This window comes from Barbus barbus, assembly GCF_936440315.1.
Source record: "Barbus barbus genome assembly, chromosome: 25".
In the NCBI taxonomy this organism is placed as follows: Eukaryota; Metazoa; Chordata; class Actinopteri; order Cypriniformes; family Cyprinidae; genus Barbus; species Barbus barbus.
In genome coordinates, this window is record NC_136753.1 from 16,100,602 (window position 1) to 16,122,080 (window position 21,479).

Sequence of the window (21,479 nt, forward strand, 5' to 3'; positions counted from 1 at the left end):
TCAATATTACTTATGGGTAAGTTTTGTGGAACACACTATAGGCAAATTCCAGTCTGCATTTATTTTTTTAATGGTCAAGTAATTTGACCATTTATGATCACATGAACCTGAGGTTAATTTATGCATTTCAGTTTTGGATTTAAACACATTTAAATCCAACTGGAAATTAATATTAATACTTTATTCAGCAAGGATGCATTAAATTGTTCAAAAGTAACAGTCAAGATATTTTACATTATTACAAAAAACAAAACAAAATTCAATTTCAAACAAATGCTGTTCTTTTAAACTTTCTATTCATCCAAGAATCCTGAAAAACATGGATCATGGTATAAAAATATTAAGCAGCAGAAATAGTTTCAAATGTGAGGATATTATTAGAATAATATATTAAATTATTAAGAGTAATATTGGATTATATTAGAAATGCTTCTTGCGCATGGCTGCTGAAAATTAAGATTTCCATCACAGGAATAAATTACATTTTACTTTGTCACTTTGTTTGCATGTAAACATTATCAGCATTTGGCTAAATTCATTCACCTCTGGGTAATACAGTATATTTCAGAAACTTGTGTGGCAGCTTTGACGTTACATTCCTTGTCACAGCTAAAGCTGTCAAATGACAGTCAAAAAAGTCATTTAAAGTTTTGCATCCTAACTTAACTACGATGTGGAAGAGTTTTAGTTCTACTCTATTTCTGCTCTACTAGTTCTAATCTTGCATTCTATTTAGGAAGAACGGGATGTGATCTGCAGCAACTGTGTGGTCCAATCACAGATGATACACCATTTTAAAATGACATCTTAAATTACGTTAGATAATATCAGAGAGGCAGACATTATAAAAACACTCTATTCAAAAGTGATACGAATACATGGTACCAAAACAGAGCTTTGAGTGTCATTGGTGATTAACACACATAGATTGGAGTTTTCACCCCGGTCGCTCAGAGGAACATTGTATGAGATTATGGCTGGCAGTTCTATCCAAAATGAATGTAATCTCCCAAAGGCCTCTGTGCTTATGAAATGCAATTTTAATTGGATCACCGGGTTATTACAGTAGCTCTTTATCTCAAGCAGGAGAGGGCACAGCCGAGAGCTTTGTCTCATTTGGGGTCGCAGATAACCACATGGAGGTGTCCGACTCAAGGCCTTCTTCAGGTTGAAGGGTCTTGTTTATTGCTTATACCATTTCTGTTCTGAATAGGGATTAAAGGAATATTGGGATTTGCAATAGACAAATCCATCATTAAGATGTTTTTAGAAACACTATTATGTGACAATTAGAAGTGATCATTTAAAGTTAATACACCTTAATGTGTAGTTTATTACAAAGACACAGCTTTCACTTCACAAGACATTAATTGATGGACTGGAGTCAGGTGGGTTACTTCTGGATTATTGTGATTTATCAGATGGACTCTCATTCTGATGGCACCCATTCACTGTAGAAAATCCATTGGTGAGCAAGTGATGTAATGTTGAATTTCTCCAAATCAGTTGATCAAGAAACAAACTCATCTACATCTTGGATGGCCTGAGAGTGAGTACATTTTCATCAAATTAAAATTTTTGGGTGAACTATTCCTTTAACCTTTATCTTGACTTGACATTGCATTTACATTTTACATTTAGCTGACGCTTTTATCCAAAGCGACTTACAATTGCTATATATGTCAGAGGTCGCACGCCTCTGGAGCAACTAGGGGTTAAGTGTCTTGCTCAGGGACACATTGGTGTATCACAGTGGATTCGAACCCGGGTCTCTCACACCAAAGGCATGTGTCTTATCCACTGCGCCACCACCACCCACATTGATGGTACAATCATCAACGATACATCCAGTACTAGTACAAAGCAATCCATTATAACTCTGCTTTGGCTTTATTTTTGCCATAAACACTAAGTCACATCTTAAGTGTGATGACTCAAACTTCATGAGCCAATCAGTTCTGTGTAAACCATCATTTGCATATGATTCATGCAGGGATACTTCCTTACCTCTGGAGGGAGACAATTGCTGCCTGCTCATTCTCATTCTCTGCTTGCGTGGTTCCCAGCACCAGCCAAGCCTGAAAAGAAAATAGGTATTGAACAATGAGCATTGGGGTTATCACCTTGACTCCGGCGGGAAGCTTCTATTGTGCGCGAGCTATAGTGCTAACCTGGGGGAAATTATTCATTTTCAAAGGCCTGTGGCTTAGACATAGAATACAATGTTAGTGAGGAACTGAATGGATTTGTGTTGCCATTTCTTGAAGATGATGGTGAAGACTGGATGTACTAATATTGCTACAAAAATATTTAAAGTTTAGGATGTTGATTTAAGTATCATTAATTATGTGACTGAATATTTATGGTATGATTCCACAATTAATCATTTTGGGGTTATGAACACTGAGTAAGACTAATTATTAGAAGGAAACTGCATTTCATAACCCTCGTGACAAGGCCACAGTTTTTGAATACAAGGGAAAGTGTATTAATAGAAAGAAAGAAAGTGAAGGGACGTGTGGCCAAGTATGGTGTCCCATACTCAGAATTTGTGCTCAGGATTTAACCCATCCAAGTGTGCACACACACAGTAGTGAACACACACACCCGGAGCAGTGGCCAGCCAATGCTGCGGCGCCAGGGGAGCAGTTGGGGGTTTGGTGCCTTGCTCAAGGGTCTCACCTCAGTCGTGGTATTGAAGGTGGAGAGAGCGCTGGTTATTCACTCTCCCCACCTACAATCCCTGCCGGACCTGAGACTCGAACCGGCGACCTTCAGGTTACAACAAGTCCGACTCTCTATCCATTAGGACACGACTGCCCCATAAATGAGACTTATTATTAGAATATCATAACATGGTTCGCTGAGTCTGCGCTCTTAACTTACAATATACAATGAATATAGCATACTTATGATATTTCAGAAGCAAAATCTCCCCAAAATGCCACTTTCTTTGTAATATAATCTGCTAACATTCAGCTTTTTTGGATACACAATCATTTAGAGGTGGGGTAATTCCAGGAGAAGAGGGATAATCCTCTCTGGGATGTAACTGAACTATTACATCATTAAATCATCTGGAAAAAAAGGAAACCCTACTCAGTTACAGGAGTGTTAATGGTTTGCCATCAGTCACTGTCAAGTACAATGTCTACTACAGAGCTCTCACTGAAAATTAGTGAGAACATGGAACCCCCTGCCTTGGCTAATCATGCCATGATCTGTAAAATGTTCAGTGTGGGCAAGAACGTACCTACTGCTTATCACTGTATGTAGGAAAGGTATGACGGTAGTCTGATTGGCAGAACATGTTTTCAAGCTGTGCAGACGTTGATTTGATGAAAGTACCTTGCTGACTGTTGTTGTTTTATAAGCCCAATCGCTCACCTCTGAATCCTGAGGGTCCTGCAGCACAGCTGCTTCCAGAAGAAGTACAGCGTTAGGCAGGTCTCCATCTCTGGACTTTCGTAATCCCTCCTCAAATGCATTTGGCCAGTCTTTGAAAGGGTTATCTGTGTGGAAGTAGTATCCCTGAGGAAGAAATAATGGACATAATTAAGTAGTGCAAAATTTATGAAGATTTTGCACAATGGTTAAATAAAAACATAAAAAATTTATTAATTAATTGTGAAGGTTTTACATATTAAATAATAATAATAATAATACATTGGTAATTATAAAATAATAAATAATAATAATAATAATTATTATTATTATCAATATTATTGTTGTTGTTATCATTATTATCATCACAGTTCTAAATTAATATTTGTTTAAATTATTTGTTTGATTTTCTTCTCCTTTACCTTTTCATAAGGAGACACATTAGAGGGAATCTGTGGTTGCTCATTCTCTGTTAGCCAGTTCCTGCGAGCGAGCTCTTCCCACTCTGCCTGCATCTTATCCCAAAATTCTGTGTCTGACTGAAAGGGATTTGATAAATGAGACAGAAAAAATAGCTAAGCTGTAAAAAATACTTTATAAAAATAAAAAATAAATGTTGGCACCATGTTATGTATGAAAATGTTTTACATGTTTTACAAATATTTTTTTAACTAATTAGTTTTTAACCTCTTGACCAAGTAACTGAGTAAACCTTTAAATTTATTACAAAAATCAATATTAGCTGAGTAACAGTGGATATAATCAATCTAATGAGCATTAAACTCCTTACACATTTACTCTTCAGCAAAGCCAAACTGTAATTTTCTTAAAAGATTTCACTTAAAAACCTTTAGAAATGGTACAGTGATGTATTTCCTGTAACTCGGCTGGTAAAACATGTCGCTTGCAACATCAGTGTCATGGTTTTGATTATAGATATGGATAGATATAGAATAAAGTGTCTGTTAAATGAACAAATGTAAACATTATACTGGTGTTCCGCCTCCAAACACTTTAAAGATACTAAAATACCAATTTGTACTCCAAATTCATTCATTTACAGAACTTTCATTTAGTCAACTAGAAAGCTTATATGCAACCAGCCACCAAAACTGTTAGTTTTTGTTTGCTATAGTTTCAGTTTTGTTGTTTTTGTTCTTTTTTTCACAGTGTCCAGAAGAGCACTTCATGGCGAAAATGTGTTTTCTGCCTCCGCAACATCAAGCTCTGGGTAAATCTTAGTCTTTAGTCGAGTCTCTGCAGGTGTGCCACTCTTATGAATGCCTCAAATCTGTATCAATATGCCTCTGAACTCTCTGTGCTCTGCAATCTGAATAATGAATCACTGTGCATGAATATTGATGGCAAGAGGAGACTTACACAGCCACGCAAGCAATCATTCAGCTCTCAGCCGTCTAGGACATTTGGAAATCTCATTTTAGGGTTTGATTAATCAAAAAAATTACTTGCTCATAGCATTAGTCAGCGAACTGACTGCACCGAAAAACTTTGATTTGATGCAGAAGGACAAAATGGTTGAAAATTATTTTGAAATGTTAAAAACACTAATTTGTCTTTACTTGAAAGCCTGTTACTCAAAACCTCACACATGACTGTCATGTGTTATAAAATCAGAAATGGCAGGAGCATTTGTTGAAGTCATCTACCAATCGATACAGGTCACGAGTCCCAGTATCCCTTCATTACGGCTCATATTCACTTGAAAAGCACTGCTGTAAGAGAGCTATCAGCTTTTCAAAAGCCTTTGTGGCATGATTCCCTCAGAGTCTGTATTTATGATGAGGGTTTTCAAAGAATGTTGTGTGACTGAAAGTTGATGAGATGTTATTTTGTTCAATGACACATCTTTTGTTGAGGAGATAAATGGCCCTCCATGTTTTATGACGGGCAACAGCTTCACTAAGTGGCCAATTACGGTAATTGGATGACCCACCCCCTCTTTCACCCCAACAGCTCAGCACAGAGAGAGTCCAACTAGTCAAAGGTCAAAGTTGAAGACTCATTATCTCTCATCCAGAGAAAGACTGCTTGACTGAACTTTTTAATAGCTAGAACATTTGCGTTAAGGACATACTTCACGGCACACATCTTCACTGAAACATCAAAGCCATTTTTATGAATCCAGTTTGTTTTTTGCAGTTGTTCTGTGTTTATAAATTACAGAACCTTCTTTTCGTTAACTTTACATTTGTTAAAAGAAGACATTTTCTCCCCCTCAAGCCATTTCGACTTCGAACACAAAAGAAGCATTTTTAAAGAAGATCCAAGCTAAACTCCAAAACGACAACAAAGCACCATAAAAACATAAAGCTATTACTATTTTTAAAAAAATATATATATATTTTTTGTTATTGAAATGAAGCTAAACTAAATTCTAAATATTACATGAAGAACTTAGAAAACTGAAGCTAAAATAAATACATTTAAAGGGGTCTTATGACGATGCTAAAAATAACATTATTTAGTGTATTTGGTGTAATGCAATATGTTTATATGGTTTAAGGTTAAAAAAACACATTAATTTTCCACATACTGTACATTATTGTTGCTCCTCTCTACCCCGCCTTTCTGAAACGCGTGGTTTTTTTAAAAGGTTCATCGATCTGAAAAGCACAGTGTGCTCTGATTGGCCTGTGATTGCATTGTGATTGGATGAATACTTCAAGCATGTGACGGAATTATTACGTAATAATAATTATTACGGAATTATTATTATTTAGTCTTTGCAACTTTACGGATCTTATATATGCACGGACAGCTTGTAACACTCCAAAGACAAAGGAGGCAGTGTCTCATGCAGTGTGACGTCACATTGTATAGGGCCGGGCCACAGGGGTTGATTGACAGCCCAGTATTGCTAGTTTTCTCCACGCTTGAGCAGCCGTAACATCAACAATGTCTCGTAAGCAATCCCCGTGCTCTGTGTTTGGATATAAGACTGAACATAAGTGTCTTCAGTTTCTCCCAACATCCGAGCTGCTGAAGACACAGTGGATTACTTTGATTTCAAGGTAATGCGCCTCAGAATCTACTTAAATACATTTATGTCTGTGCAAATCATTTAATTCCAGACTGCTTTGCGAATGTCATGTCATTATAATGGTTAGCATTTTAACAGTATTTTGTGTGCGTACATTATCGAAGTATTTTACTTGATCAGCATCGTACTTGTGAGATTAGTTCGCACCACACTGTTCGTTCGGTAGAGTGGTCGTGCGGCTCGGTCCATTGAGCTGTGCCGATGACAAGTCAGCACAGTGCGAGCTCTGTAACGTTTCATCCTACATTCAGTGCATTTGACTTCCCATATGTACGGCTGAACACCGGTACTCTTGCTCTCAGTCATGTTGCTTCTACCGGTTGTTTATTGCTGTAGGTATGCAATGTAGAGATACGTATACACGATGCCCTCTTCTGGAGAAGGGGCTGGAATATGCAGAATATTTGCATTTAAAGTGATACACACCAAAACAGATATTTTTTAGACACACCCCAAAAATGAAATTTTTCAGCTGTTGGAATAAATTATCTGTGGGGTATTTTAAGCTGAAACTTCATAGACACATTCTGGGGACACCCAAGACCAATATCACATCTTGTAAAAAGGGGCATAATAGGTATCCTTTAAAATATTTTAAAAAATACTATATTGAGCATAATAAGTCTTGTTTTACATCAGAAATAATTAATAGTTATTAATTTAGGTAATAGTGAGGTCTGATTCATGAACTGTTCTTTTGAATCAGATTCTTTCAATGAAATGGTTCTTATCTGGTTCATATGACCAGGGGCCAGTTGCATAAACTACTTAGACTAGTCTTAAAATGTTAGTCATCTAATTTGTTTTCTTCAAGATTGGCCAGACCTTTTTAAAGCCAGCTACAAAATGGTAGATTGGCCCAATTTAAATAAGAAAAAAAGACTATTTAACTCTTGGCTAACTTAAGACAGGTCATTGTGCTATAAAAACAGTCTGTAAATTTCAGAACTGAAAACTTTCTTGTTAGTCTAAAACCAGCTTGAAGCCAATCTACCAAAACGACAGGTTGTTGAATGTGCCACTTTATGACTTAATAGTGTGGCTAAACACTGCCTCCGCAGAAGAAAATCAACGCGTGCTTCTACATCACTGCCTGTTTAACCCCCCCACCGATTCACACAAGTAGGCAAATAACAGGAGCGGTAAATGCAGGTCTATGCAGAAACCAAACAATAAACTTTATTTGATGAACTTTATTTTTAATGAAGTGCTAGTCTGCATCAGTAAGAACTTGGCCCTTTGTCCACTTCATTTTACAGTGGATTCGTTAACAAACAAGGCACAATTCAAGGCAGGATTACTGGATCTGATGTTGCACCACACAAGTGTGAGTAACTGTTTTCATTACATGATTTGTCTGTTATTGATTGTTTGATATGTACTGAGTATTTATGAGCTTTTAACCCAAATCACAGCTGAGTCCATCTATGAAGGATGGAGGCTGTCAAACATACACAACTTTTTGCCAATCATAGCAGATAGTGTTTATTTCCGTAGTGTTTCTACAATCCACCACACCTATTCAAACAGAGCGTTCTAATGGGCGGGTGGGGGGGGGGGGATTCAAAACAGTAATGAAAATAGCATATTACTGCTAAATTATGATGTTTTTTATGTAAAAATCTTAATAAAATTATAAATGGACCTCAAAGAACAGTATAATATAATAAAAAAGGCAGTTCATGACCCCTTTAACATATACCTGGCCCCAGATCTTCACCAATCTTGAGAGCATTTTGAAAGCTCCAGTCACAATTCAATGTAACAGCATGAAAAAGAGTGAATTCTCTTTTTGTGTTCCACAGAGAAACATTTTTTGGTCACCTAAACAACTTTGGTCACCTATTTTGTTCAAAGCACCTGGTCTATTTCTAAAAATACCTGCTTCATTGAAATATATCTCACAAACACTACAAAAGATCCATGAAAAATAACAAGTGTTGTGTTATGACAACCCCTGAAGCTGTTACGGTGTAAGTGGCTCAGAAAAAGCATTCCTGAACACCCCTGACATTATGTGTCATTCGAGACTGGCATCTTTCCTTTAGCATTTCCTTTTACCTCAACTGGATTGTTCGTCCCTTGAAGGATAGTGAGATACAGCTCTATAAGCGTAATAAAGGCTGAATGTTGTCAGGAGCTCAGTAGGCCATGATAGAGGCCTTAACGGGAGCACTGAGTGCTCTAAAGGGTCTCAGTGCTCAGTCTTCCTCATTTCCAAAAAGAGACACATGATCAAGGCCATGCTGCTACTCTGGGGCGAGAAAGTCTTTTCTAATTGGTCTTTGTTTCTGAAATAGAATGCCCTTTGGTTCACAAGTCCGAGACCTTTATTTCTATTTGGATGGTACAAAAAAGCCTAGTAGCTAAACTCTATTGGGACATGCTTTATCCTGGAAAAATATTTCTGAATGAGTATTTTTGTTATTTTCCAGTAAAAAAAACAAAAAACATTTACATTTAGAAGCAAAGCTGCATAAGATATTAGAACATAATATCTTAAATTAAGATTATTCTTTTAAAAACATTGACACAAATTTATTTTTCTTGTTTTAGGCATACAACTAACAGGTAATGAGTGAATGCTAATCAAATACAATTGTTAGTTTGGAAAATATAACTTTACATATTCATACAGAACAGTATATAAGAGATATGGACTGCTGTCGGAAAAAAAGAAGAAAGTTGGGTTGCAAATAATTATTTGAACTCTCTCAAAGACTCTTTAATAGAGGAGCAAGTGAATATATTCATCTCATAATTACTAACTAAAAGAGACCAAGGGTCAGCTCATAATTAGAATAATAAAAAACCATAGACTTACGTGACAAACAATTAATGAGCTTGAGCATGACAGTCATACATATAAGTCTACAAATTCCATTGAGGCTTCTACTAAACTTTTGAACAAAGTTTAGAATATATGAGTCAATAAATCACATTTTATTATTAATATAAAAATGAATATGAATTGAATTCATATTTACAAATGAATATGCATAATATTTATTTAACTAGTAATGTTTATAAGACAGAAATGATCAAGTAACTGCATTACTGTACTGCTCCTTCAGTAGCTGTAACATTTTTCTCCCAAAAGCATGAACTTTCTGTCCAGGAGTTTGGTTTATTGAGCATATAAAAAAAGAATTGACAAGCTGTCAGGTCCTGCTGTTAAAACCAATCCCTGTCATTTTGCATCATCTGAAACATCTCCAACATGTTAGGAGATGGAAGGGATCAGAAGATGGATTTTGAATAACCATACATGTGCTACTGTAAATCTAAAGCCTATATGGTTAATCGTACTGTTCTTATGTTGTAAAACAAATGCTCTTATTGGTTTGAAGTGAGAAGTCTTTAATGCCCAAAAGGTTCCTGGTATTATACATCAGCTCATCATGAAAGATGCTGTTATTTACAGCATAAATCCCTACATTTAACGCACCTTTGTGTTATATATGGCCCTGATCAGCACAGAGTCACCTGAAAGCCTGCTTTCACCTCTCGCTGTCTGCCTGTTTCTAAATAGAGCAGCATAATTTCAGCTGTATTCTGTTTCCTGCATCCCAACATCCTCCCCTAAGACTGCGGGGCGTAAAATGTATTTTCCATCTATCTTGCATCTTTATTCACTGCTCAGTAAGCAGCCCAGCCCGACGATTCCCCATTTCAATTCATTTTAGGCTCCAAGGTATTTCTTCATTCAGGACATCAACAAATGAAAATGATTGCAAACTGGCCTCACTGTCCCAGAAAGTAGCTTTCTGGATAATTCAAGACTCTGTTCAGCTTATAATCATATTAAGTATATGCAGTTACTTATAGGGGCTGGAGGCAGAAGGGCAGCTCTCAGCGTGCAGGCCAATCTTCCCGTAATGATCGAAACTCAAGGATGGTGCAATCGATCAACCCTCCATTTGTTCCCATTGCAGCCTTAAGAATCACTACTTACTGTACACAAAGTCCCGCCCCTCTCAACCCTCTTTCAAACCAAATACTGACTCAGTCCTATAGTTGTAATGGGCGCTGTTTTGAGAGCTAAAAATAAACAGTATAACGGTGATTCTGTGCACAGTACAAATTCAGCATTAAGTGGTTATTCGTACTGTAAGTACTGCTCTCACTTTTAGATTCGCCCTTCCTCTCTCTCCTCCATTATTCATCTGTTCTTACAGATCCCCCATGTTTTTGCCCTTAGCACTCTACCTCTGTAACACATGTAATACAATAGCTGGCTTCTTACAAGTGCAACAGCAGACACTCATCAGAACAACATAAACTATTAAGCAGTGAGAACTCTTAACACAGTACTAAGTCATGAAAGTACATTGTAATGAAACATGACATTTTATTTGTAGGTTTTGGTTACTATGTTGTGCATTTAAGACTGAAGATTTAATAATAATAATAATAAATAAAATAAATGCATTTTCAAAGACTCTTATCTAAGCAAAATACTAAACAATATTAATATAGGCGTTATATCAAAAAATATTTTTTTGGTTGAATGAGAGATATTGTGTCTAGATGTTTTTTCCCCCCTGAGTGACAGGCCTTAGAGTAGTTTCTTCCAATACATCAGCGGTTGTGATCACTGAAGCACAGGAACTGATGTTGGATAGCAGGGTCTCCAGCTGAATTAGCCCATATCTAGTTTCTGTAAGCACAATACCTTTTCCTCTGCCACCTGATGCTGCACGACTGGCCTATTTTCTTCTCTCATTGAGCAATGGAAAGTTTTTATATGGTTCAACTTATTCCATGAGCAACGGTGATGACATTATAATCAATCAATTATTGAGGGAGGCTAATTAGCATCACATTGTACTCGTGACAGCAGGTGGTTTTCAACGCCACAAAGATGAGGCCTTGTTAAAATATGAACTTTAACAAAAGGTGCACCTAAATAAGTTGCTTCAAGTAATTTTTTTAACAATAAAATATTTTTCCATCTCAGTTTATGGGTATAGTTCACCCATCATTTACTCTCTCTCATGTTGTTCCAAAAAAGTTTCTTTCTTCTGTGGAACACAAAAAAAGATATTTTGAATAATGTTGGTAACCAAACTGTTTTGGTAACCATTGACTTTCAATGTATGGGAAAAAAAACTTTATGATGCACAGAAGAAAGAAAGTCATATATGTGAGTAAATGATTACAAAACGTTTATTTTTGTTTAGAGAAGTACAAGAAAGCCATTTTAATTAACTGGATAATGGTTCTAGCTAATATGTGTACAGTGCTATTTCAGCTCCAGTTCACACAGTTTTAGTATATTTACTATAGCTTATTAATACATTTCTCAGAATTCCACAGATTTGTTCCCAAACTGAAGGAGAAAAAGTGTAAAATATCTGTAATATCTGAAAAGGCAAATGCTATTTGCATCAAATGAAAGTAGTGGTAGATACTGTTTGAATCAAGTATAAATATCAACAAAGAGTGGCGGCTGCTATTTAAGTGTGAATTAAACTAATATGCTATTTATACTAAAGGAAAAATGTCTGAGTAATGATGGGTGGAGTTAGTGTGAAGAAAAAGCCTGACTTTTTGTACTGTGTGTAAATACACTATTAATGCCCATTAAATATGGCCATTAAGTTTTTGATGCTTACAGATATTTTTTAAGGAGACTTTTGGCTTACCTCCACTGCTGCCTTAGCTCTCTCAAACTCTTCCTCCAGAGACTGGTTTCTGGACAGGAGTGTGCTACCCCACCTTTGGTCTTTGCTCAAACGGCCCTGTCAGACACACGCACACAGAGCAGAAGTCAGAGAAAACGTGCTCAGCCATCTCTCAGTCACCCTGACAGCAGAAAAGGCCCTGCCCTTGCCAACCCCTGATGCCAGAGGCAAGGAGAAATGCCAGCATTAGCAGCGCAGGGTCTTCTTGTGTTCTTTCCTTCCCTTCTTTCTCACTTTCACTCCCTTTTGAGGTCCTGCTGTCCACACCTAATGTTCTCACACTCAAAATGGCTCAGGACTGGCTTGTCATGCACAGCGCGCTGCCCTCACACATTTTTCTCAGTATGCAAATCTGAAAATAGCATGGCAGGAGACCTTTGCTCAGCATGAATCGTCAAATATGCACCAGTTTCAACACTGTACACCTGAACACATGCTTCACATGCGGCAAAGCCATTCATTTTGACTACACTGCTGTGTGTGTAAACCACACAGCAACAGAAAACAAGCTTACTGCAAAATAAAACAACAGTAAGCTCTCAAGGGTTTTATTTTCTCAGAGTCATAAAGGCTTCATCTGGATGGGTTTCAAATTTAGAGGGTGACATATGGGCATAACAAACAATAGGAGCCTTTTGTTTACATTTGCTGATGGCTTAAGACGCTATAAACTAGCACACTATTTTTGTTAAAGGAATAGATCATCCACAAAACAAAATTTGCTGAAAATGTACTCACCCTCCAGCCATCCAAGATGTAGATGATTTTGTTTCCTGCTCGAAATAGATTTGGAGAAAGTTAGCATTTCTCTCTTGCTCACCAATGGATCCTCTACAGTGAATGGGTGCCTTCGGAATGAGAGTTCAAACTGTTAATCAAAGCATCACAATAATCCACAAGTAATCCACTCGACTCATCAATTTAAGTGTCTTTTAAAGTGAAAAGCTTAATCATTAGGATGTTTTTAGCTTCAAAACTTTGTGTCCAGCTAAAATACCTCTATCCACATTCTTACTTTATTCAGTAAAAAAGTTGTATTGTCTGAATTAGGAGAGAAATGTGCACACAAGTGAAAAATTTTCAAAAACAGTATATAAATAGGTTGGTCATTTGGATTACTTGTGGATTGTTGTGATGTTTTAAATTCTCATTCTGACGGTACCCATTTGCTGCAGAGGATCCATTGTTGAGCAAGTGATGCTAATTTTCTCCATATCTGTTTTGGTGAAGAAACAAAAGTCTAAATCTTGGATGGCCAGAGGGTGAGTAAATTCTGAGCAAGCTTTCCTTGCTATTCCTTCAACTAGGTTATTGCTAGGGCTGTCAATCGATTAAAATGGTTAATCAAACGAATTGCCAGTTAATTAATTGCATTTAATATTTCAGTATATCTTCCATTTAGCTGTCTTTAAAGTGGTTCAATGGTAGAAAAAATCCTTAATACAAAATTAATGTACTGGCCTGGGGGCATGATTATTTGTTCTACTTTTTAATTGCATTTTTTTTTTAAATCACACTGAATGCACATATAAAATTGACAGCCCTAGTTGTTGCATTTTCAGTGATAATAATGTTATGTTTTTGGTGCTCCTTAAACTTTAAAGTTGCTTGTCATTTTAATGAATAATGTAATCATAGTTACCCTTTAAAATTCACCCTCTGTATGTAGCTTTGTATCTTGTTCATAGGTCATTCTAAATATCAAGTACTGAGCTATCAATGGAAAACTTCCATTTCCCCAATTCAATTCTCACCATAACAAAGCCTTCCAGGCAGACTAAATCAAAGGAACAGGATGAAGTATTTGCCACCTGCCTCATTGGATATTAATCAATTACCAAGGTTACCCAGTTAAACGGATTTCATACAGGAGGCTATAATGGAGGCCTCAAAAAGGACAATTGGTCTTGCTTCATTGTGCTGGTGCAGCTCTGTATAATTACATTTAATGTGCCCTGTCAGACCCTGTGTCAGTGCAACAATTACCTTTAACATTACACATTCCATTTCCACTGCCACTCATGGCCGGAAGACAATTTGAGCTTGATTTTTTTTAGAACCATGCAGTTAACATATACTGATTGCTCCATCATGAGTAGTCTTAACAAATGTAAGACAAATTAATCTGTACTCCATATGTAAGGTGTAGGTAAATAAGGGTCAATGACATGTAAGAGTGTAAAGAAACATGAATTCTTTTCAAAATATGAGTTTTGAAGTTTTAAAATAGAATTTCAATGTGAAAAAGTATTTTTTAACAAATAATTAATTATTAATTAATAACTCTACCATTCAAAAGTTTGGGGTCAGTAAGTTTTTTTTTTTTTTTTTTTTAAATGAATGCTTTAATTCAGCAAAGATGGAGACTGGAGTAATGACTGCTTTGCCAGCACAGTAATAATTTCCATTTTTAAATATTAAAATAGAGAGCAGTTATTTTAAATTGTAATAGTATTTAACAATATTACTGTTTTACTGTATTTTTGATCAAATAAATGTAGTATGGGTGAGCATATGAGACAAAAACATTTTGAACAGTAGTGCATACATTTTTAGGGAGTCACACCACATGACATTTTACAACCTGACTATAAACGTGATGAGCAAATCAAAGGCACTAGAGGAAACACCCACTGCTGGACACCATATATCTGGTGTAATTTCATTTATGCTATTCCAATAGCAAACTTGATGAATATTATTCAACCTCCGGTGTCCATATTGACCAGTGGCTGGTCAATAATTAATTTAATAATTATCTAATCATGATAGATAGCAATACAACAGACCTGCATGCTTCACTGAGGGCAGAAGCGTGTAACATTTGTACCCTGTAGCACCACAAGAAATGTGAAAATCCTTGCAAACTGTGACCTGCCGTAAGGATGTCACTTGAGTTCATTACTCGCCATGAAGTATTGCCAAAATTTTGTCTTTTTTGTATTGAATTTGGTGGTGATGCTGTTGCCATGGTGCAAATGCATAGACCATTCAGCAATTCATACAAAGAGTGCACAGAGAGGCTTACATGTCTTCCACTAACATATTGCCTGTTGAGCTGAAAATAAAGAATTCTAGATGTTAGCACAGAATGTTCCACAATGTACTGCGTGGCTAAAAAACAAACCATTCACATGTTCAAGTGTATGGACTTACAGTAATATGATAAAACTACAACGAGTGGGACATGTGGGAAATAACATGTGAAAGTCACTGACACATGTGCACAGATGATCATGGCTCATAAAAAGAGTGATAAATGTTGCTCTGTGTTGCACTTACTTGAGTTACTGGCACGGCTTCCGCCTCTACTTTATTATTGACCTCCAGGGAGTTCCTGGGGGCAGTGTCTAGCTGGGTCTTGCAATCCATAGACCTGAGGTTACATCATAAGAAATTGATGTGAAAAAAAGGTATTCATATCTTTTAGATATCCAGAAAGTGTGTGTTTTTATACAAATTTTTAGAGCAGCACCTTACCACACAAATTCACCAGAATTTTTTGATGAACATCTTCTCTCAAGTTTCCACTTTCTGCTACCATTTCGCTCCGGGTGTGGGTTGAGTTCTTCCCATTTGTCCAAAGAAGATGAAACTGCTACTGTAAACAAAATGAGGCCATGTTGTTTGACCGAGATATATTATCATACTGCAACCCAAGTAAAACACAAGCAACACCACAGTTTGAGGAATTTGCAGTATGCACAAATTGAAGAGGGCAACTACATAACGATATGCAAACCTGTAATGTTCTTTTTACTGAAAAAGTACTTTCTGTTACTGAACTTGTTCAGTTAATGTGATGAAAACACAGTTTCATTTGTGTAAACATCTGATTTCCCTTGGCTGATTTGCAAGAGTGCTTCTCAGCTTAACATCCTTTCATTTTAGCTGTCTGATGCTTAATACCTGAGTCCAATGAAATCTTTTCAGGTGTGCGGGAACAGGGTATACTCTGTTCAACATCCACTTGGATCAGCTCTGTTTCATCAGGCTTCTTCCTGTACGGTGTGCCCTTAGAAGAAAGAGGGCTTTTCCTGTCTTTGCTGTGTCTTCTTTCACCAGGCTCACTCAGATCTAGCAGGTCCAGAGAGGAGGACAGTACTGGACATAGGAAGCAAAACGAAAATAAATATATTTTTTTGTCTTCCTTCTACAGAAGTGTGGGATGCATTCCCTGGCCAATGCCAAGTCTTGAGTATAAGTTACTTTAGTAAACTACTAGAGCAAAGGTTTAAAAAAAAAAGTTATGATGGTCTCAAATTGAGTGAAGGTTGGTATCTCATTTCACCAGGCGCGCAGATGGCACTAGGGACGATTCATAGTGACCCGATCCGTCCCCCTCACTTTCTCTATGAAAGGCAACATTGAGGGTTTCCGCTATGTACATTAGCCTAAGTAGTGGCGGCCAGGCCACATGCACTAAGCCATTTTTGAAAAACGCAAAAACACGTGTAGCCAATCAGCAGTAAGGGGGCATGTCTTGTACTGGTAGAAAGACAGCGCTCTATTTGAGTGCACAGGAGTCAGGACGTATATTAGCAGATCGACTATAGATAGAGAGAGATGGCAGATAAAAAAAAGAGGAAAATATCATAGAAACAAAATATTAAAAAGAAGGGTTACGATCAGGCGAGAGGTAGGACCCGTGTGAGTATAGATCGGAGCAGCTTTCTAGCGGTGGAGAGAAACTCAGGAAGGGCTCGAATTGGACACCGAGGTTGTGTTGTTTCTTTTTGATAAGTGAGTAGCGTTGATTTTGCTTTGTCTCACACAACTTATCCTTGTTGGCTTTTGCCCCCCAGGACAGTTTGGTCCCCCCCAGTTAAAAAATCCCATCTGCTCCCCTGCATTTCACCACAGAGGAACTGAGAGGGCGAAGGTTCTGAAAATCAACAGTATGCCTCATTGTCAAGGAACTTCCATGCGCCATTTGCTCACTGACTGTAAAGAGCATGATATAATAAATGCTATAGTTCACCCAGAAATTAAAATTCTGTCATTAATTACTCACCCTTATGTCTCTCCAAACCCGTATGACCTTTGTTCATCTTTGGAACACAAATTACGATATTTTTGATGAAATCATGAGAACGTACTCGGTTACTAACGTAACCTCGGTTCCCTTAGATACGGGAATGAGTACTGCGTCGCTAGACGCTATGGGGAAAAACTCCTTTTTCTCCGAGGACTGAAGACTTTTTCAATCACGCAGTGTGACTGCACGGCCATTGGTTCGTGCAGTAATAAAAAACGAACCAATGGCTCGTCAGTGGTACTGCACGAGCCTATGGCGGCAAAGCCCGCCAGAGCCCGCCAGAAGGGGCGGGGTCATCTGGCTATATAAGCAGGCGCTTCGCCATAGGAAAACAGGCCAATTCGACTGAAGCGACGACCTGAGTCGTGCAGCTGCATGGCATGGCATAGTACGCAGTACTCGTTCCCGTATCTAAGGGAACCGAGGTTACGTTAGTAACCGAGTACGTTCCCTGTCGATACTACACTCGTACTGCGTCGCTAGACGCTATGGGGAACAAATACAATCCCGCCATGCCATGAAGAGAAACGACAACCATAAAACTGGCCTTGAGCAGTAAGGCTCAGAGGGACCAATTATGAGCAGGAAGCATCCTGCAGGAGGCATGAGGACCGAACTCTTCAGAGGTCAGTCCAGCCTAGAAATCGTTTCAACGGTCATAAGTACAGCCTCAGCACCAGGAATAGCAGAGCAGTTTTGAGCGACAGTGTTTTTAAGCTTGCAGATTGTAGTGGCTCAAAAGGAGGGCCTTTAAGGGCTCTCAGGACCGTGGGCAGGTCCCATGCAGGGACTGTGAGGGGTCGGGGCGGATTGAGCCTCCGAGATCCCCTCAGAAAACGGACAACCAGGTTGTTCCAGCCCACCGACTGTCCGGCTATAGGAGCGTGAGAGGCTGCTATAGCTGCCACGTAGACTTTGAGCGTGGAAGGGGCGCGGCCCTTATCCAGCAGCTCCTGTAGATATGACAATATCACTGATATGTCACATGTTGTCGGGTCTTTACCGCGGGCTTGACACCAGGCGGAGAAAACCGACCATTTAGAGGCGTCTCGTGGACGGGGCTCTAGCCTGTTCAATGGTGTTCAGGACATTCTCGGGGAGATCTACAGAGTCCCATCGAGTGCCCATAGATGCAGGTCCCACAGCTTGAGCTGGGGGTGCCAGATCGTTCTGTTCGCCTGGGAGAGGAGGTCTCGCCTCAGGGGAATAGGCCACGGAGCCGCTATTAGCAGCTGCGATAACTCCAGGATCCAAAGCTGGTTCTTCCAGAGTGGGGCCAATAGAAGCACCTTGTGCTTGCATTCCCTGATCTGCCTGATTACCTGACGAATCAGAGTGATCGGGGGAAAAGCGTAAAGGAGGTTGGGCCATTCGTGGGCCAACGCGTCCTCGCTCTTCGAAAAATAAATCTGGCAGTGAGAGTTGTCTTTGGAGGCGAAGAGGTCGACCTCTGCCCTGCCAAAGATTCACCAAATTTCTTGAACCGTCTGTGGGTGGAGCATCCACTCCTCTGAGGGGACATTGTTCCGAGAGAGCATGTCTGCTCCTTGGTTCAGAATGCCGGGCACATGAGCTGCTCTCAGTGAACGCAAGTTGAGATGTGCCCATAGTAAGAGGCACTCTGCCATCTCGAAAAGGCGTTTCGAGGTGAGCCCACCCTGGCGATTTATGTACGACACCACCGTCATGCTGTCCGAGCGGACTAGCACGTGGTGACCTTTCAGGACTGGCATGAAGAACTGAAGAGCTCGACATACTGCTTCCATTTCGAGGCAGTTGATGTGCATTTGTCCTTCTGCGTTCGTCCAGGAGCCGAAGGTCAGTTTGCCATTGCACAGAGCTCCACAACCTGTGTAGGAAGCATCTGTTGTAACAACCTTCCTTCTGTAAACCAAACCCATTGTCACGCCTTGTTCGAACCATCGTAGGTTCCTCCAGGGGACCGAATCAGGGGCGGCTTTCGACGAAAGCAGTCTGTTTGTGAGGGAGCAGCTTTAGCGACTCACACGCACACGCAAAGCTGTCAAAGATAGCTTTCTACTCCGGTCCACCTAGGAGGATATAGCCGCTCATGTAACGAGGGGCGGTGATTCTCACGTGTAAAACACTGGGCGAGCAAGACTCATACTCGAGTGAGCAATGAACGCGCAGTCTGTGTGGGCGTTGCCCACAGAGGCGAAGCGCTCACTGCCCTTCTGCATCGCACTCGCAGTGCGACATTTGCAACAACGTCGCTTGAAATTTGCTCTTTCAGAGAAATTTGATTTTAGACTCACCGGATGGCTGCAGGGGACGAGGCTGGCATCTGCACAGGTCGCTGGAGCGGCTCGAAGAGCAGGCAGAGCAGCGAGAGGGTGCAGAGGAAATGGCAGCTTCTATCCGCAGCGAGGCGTTTCCACGGCGAGCGTCTTCCAGTCTCGAGTGTCAGCGAAGGGATGATCGTCGTCGCTGAAGGAGAACTGATCTGTTTTCCTATGGCGAAGCGCCTGCTTATATAGCCAGATGACCCCGCCCCTTCTGGCGGGCTCTGGCGGGCTTTGCCGCCATAGGCTCGTGCAGTACCACTGACGAGCCATTGGTTCGTTTTTATTACTGCACGAACCAATGGCCGTGCAGTCACACTGCGTGATTGAAAAAGTCTTCAGTCCTCTGAGAAAAAGGAGTTTTTCCCCATAGCGTCTAGCGACGCAGTACGAGTGTAGTATCGACAGGGAACCAGCGTTTGTTTACAGGAGCAAAGGAAGCTAAATTTCCTTACTTTTGCAAAGGAAAACCAGTCTCCTCTTGGCTTATATCGAAATCCAATGACATTTTTCTTTACAAATCCTCATTTTGTACTTCTAAATCGAGACTGATGTTTTGTTTTGCTCTCTCCTCTGCGCGTCCGCATTCATCACTTCTCACTGGTGCATGAGCTATGCATACGTCCTCCACCATCTGCCAGAAAGGCACTCTCTCGTGAACGCGCGTACGACACAGTAAACAGAAGTTACAGATTACTGTTTATAATGTTTTAAATACAGATATATTTCATACAAAAATGCATTGATTCACTACAGAAGGCCTTTATTCACCCCACGGAGCCGTGTGAGGCACTTTTTTTATGGATGGATGCGCTTTATTGGACTTCTTTTTGACTGATGAACGAGAACACCCACCCACTGCCATTACAAAGCTTGGAAGAGCCAGGACATTTTTCTCTCTGATTGGATTCATCTGAAAGAAGAAAGTCATATACACCTACGATGCCTTGAGGGTGAGTAAATCATGGGCTAATTTTCATTTTTGGGTGAACTACCCCTTTAATTTTATGAAGCTACAAGTATACTTTTTGTGCATGTTCTAATGCACACACATGTGTCAAGGTGCTCTCGTGAATGCACGTCGAAGACTGACATGGAAGAGAAGAAATTACATAGAATTTTTTTTTTTTCTATGCTCACAAAAAGTATTATCATAGCTTCATAATATTAAGATTGAATCACTGATGTTACATGGACTATTTTAATGAAGTCCTTGCTGGTCCTTTCTGAGCCTTGAAAGTTGTAGTTGTGTTGCTGTCTATGCTTTCAGCGTATCAGTTTTGGAAAGCAAAAAAAAAAAAAGGGCCACACTTTATATTAGGTGGCATTAACTACTATGTACTTGCATCAAAAATTGCGAACAATGTACTTATTGTGCTCATTTTGTATTGCAAAACACTTTTACTGCTATTGAGGTGGGATACGGGTAAGGTTAGGGACAGGTTAGGGTGGTATGGGCAGTTTTAAGGGTGGGTTAAGGTGTAAGGGATGGGTCAGCAGTGTAATTATAAATGTAATTACAGAAATTAATTACAGATACATATAGGTATTTTTAAAAAATATAAGTGCAATGTAAAAACATGTACACAATTAGTGCATTGTATCAAATTATTAATTTAAATGTAAGTACATAGTGGTACCAATTCATACGTCATCAATAACTGTTGATTTTCGTGATTTAGTATGACTGCATTTACACCAGAAACAAACTGTACCAGAGTTTGCATGAATCATACCCAAGACCACTCTTTTTAGACTTGTGTACGGTTCACAGGTGCGCACCCGTGTTCAGAAAACAATGTTCACATTATCCAAACAAACTGAACTCTGACATCAATCAAACCTGGCAGTGCACCAATAGAGCTAGTGTCAAAGCATCCACATCCTCTCATCCCTTATCCATCTCTTCAATGGGTTAAAAAACAATTACCTTTGGGAGCTACTGTTATGAGCTGATGTGAGCTAGCACGTTTTTGCTCAGTTTCGAATTAGCACATCAGCCAAAA

At 39.2% G+C, this 21,479-nt stretch overlaps 1 protein-coding gene across 1 annotated transcript in view; it reads right to left on the reverse strand.

Moving 5' to 3' along the window:
- The window catches only part of LOC306844843 (PEX5-related protein-like), a gene marked incomplete at both ends in the record, with an annotated part of 81,285 nt that overhangs the window by 4,417 nt on the left and 55,389 nt on the right, over positions 1-21,479 (reverse strand). Inside the window, 8 exons of the mRNA XM_079377254.1 lie at positions 2,008-2,078; positions 3,388-3,531; positions 3,807-3,923; positions 12,094-12,189; positions 15,161-15,190; positions 15,415-15,508; positions 15,613-15,733; positions 16,042-16,236. Of these exons, the coding sequence (XP_079233380.1) occupies positions 2,008-2,078; positions 3,388-3,531; positions 3,807-3,923; positions 12,094-12,189; positions 15,161-15,190; positions 15,415-15,508; positions 15,613-15,733; positions 16,042-16,236 (868 nt within the window). The remainder of the gene's footprint in view (positions 1-2,007; positions 2,079-3,387; positions 3,532-3,806; positions 3,924-12,093; positions 12,190-15,160; positions 15,191-15,414; positions 15,509-15,612; positions 15,734-16,041; positions 16,237-21,479) is intronic.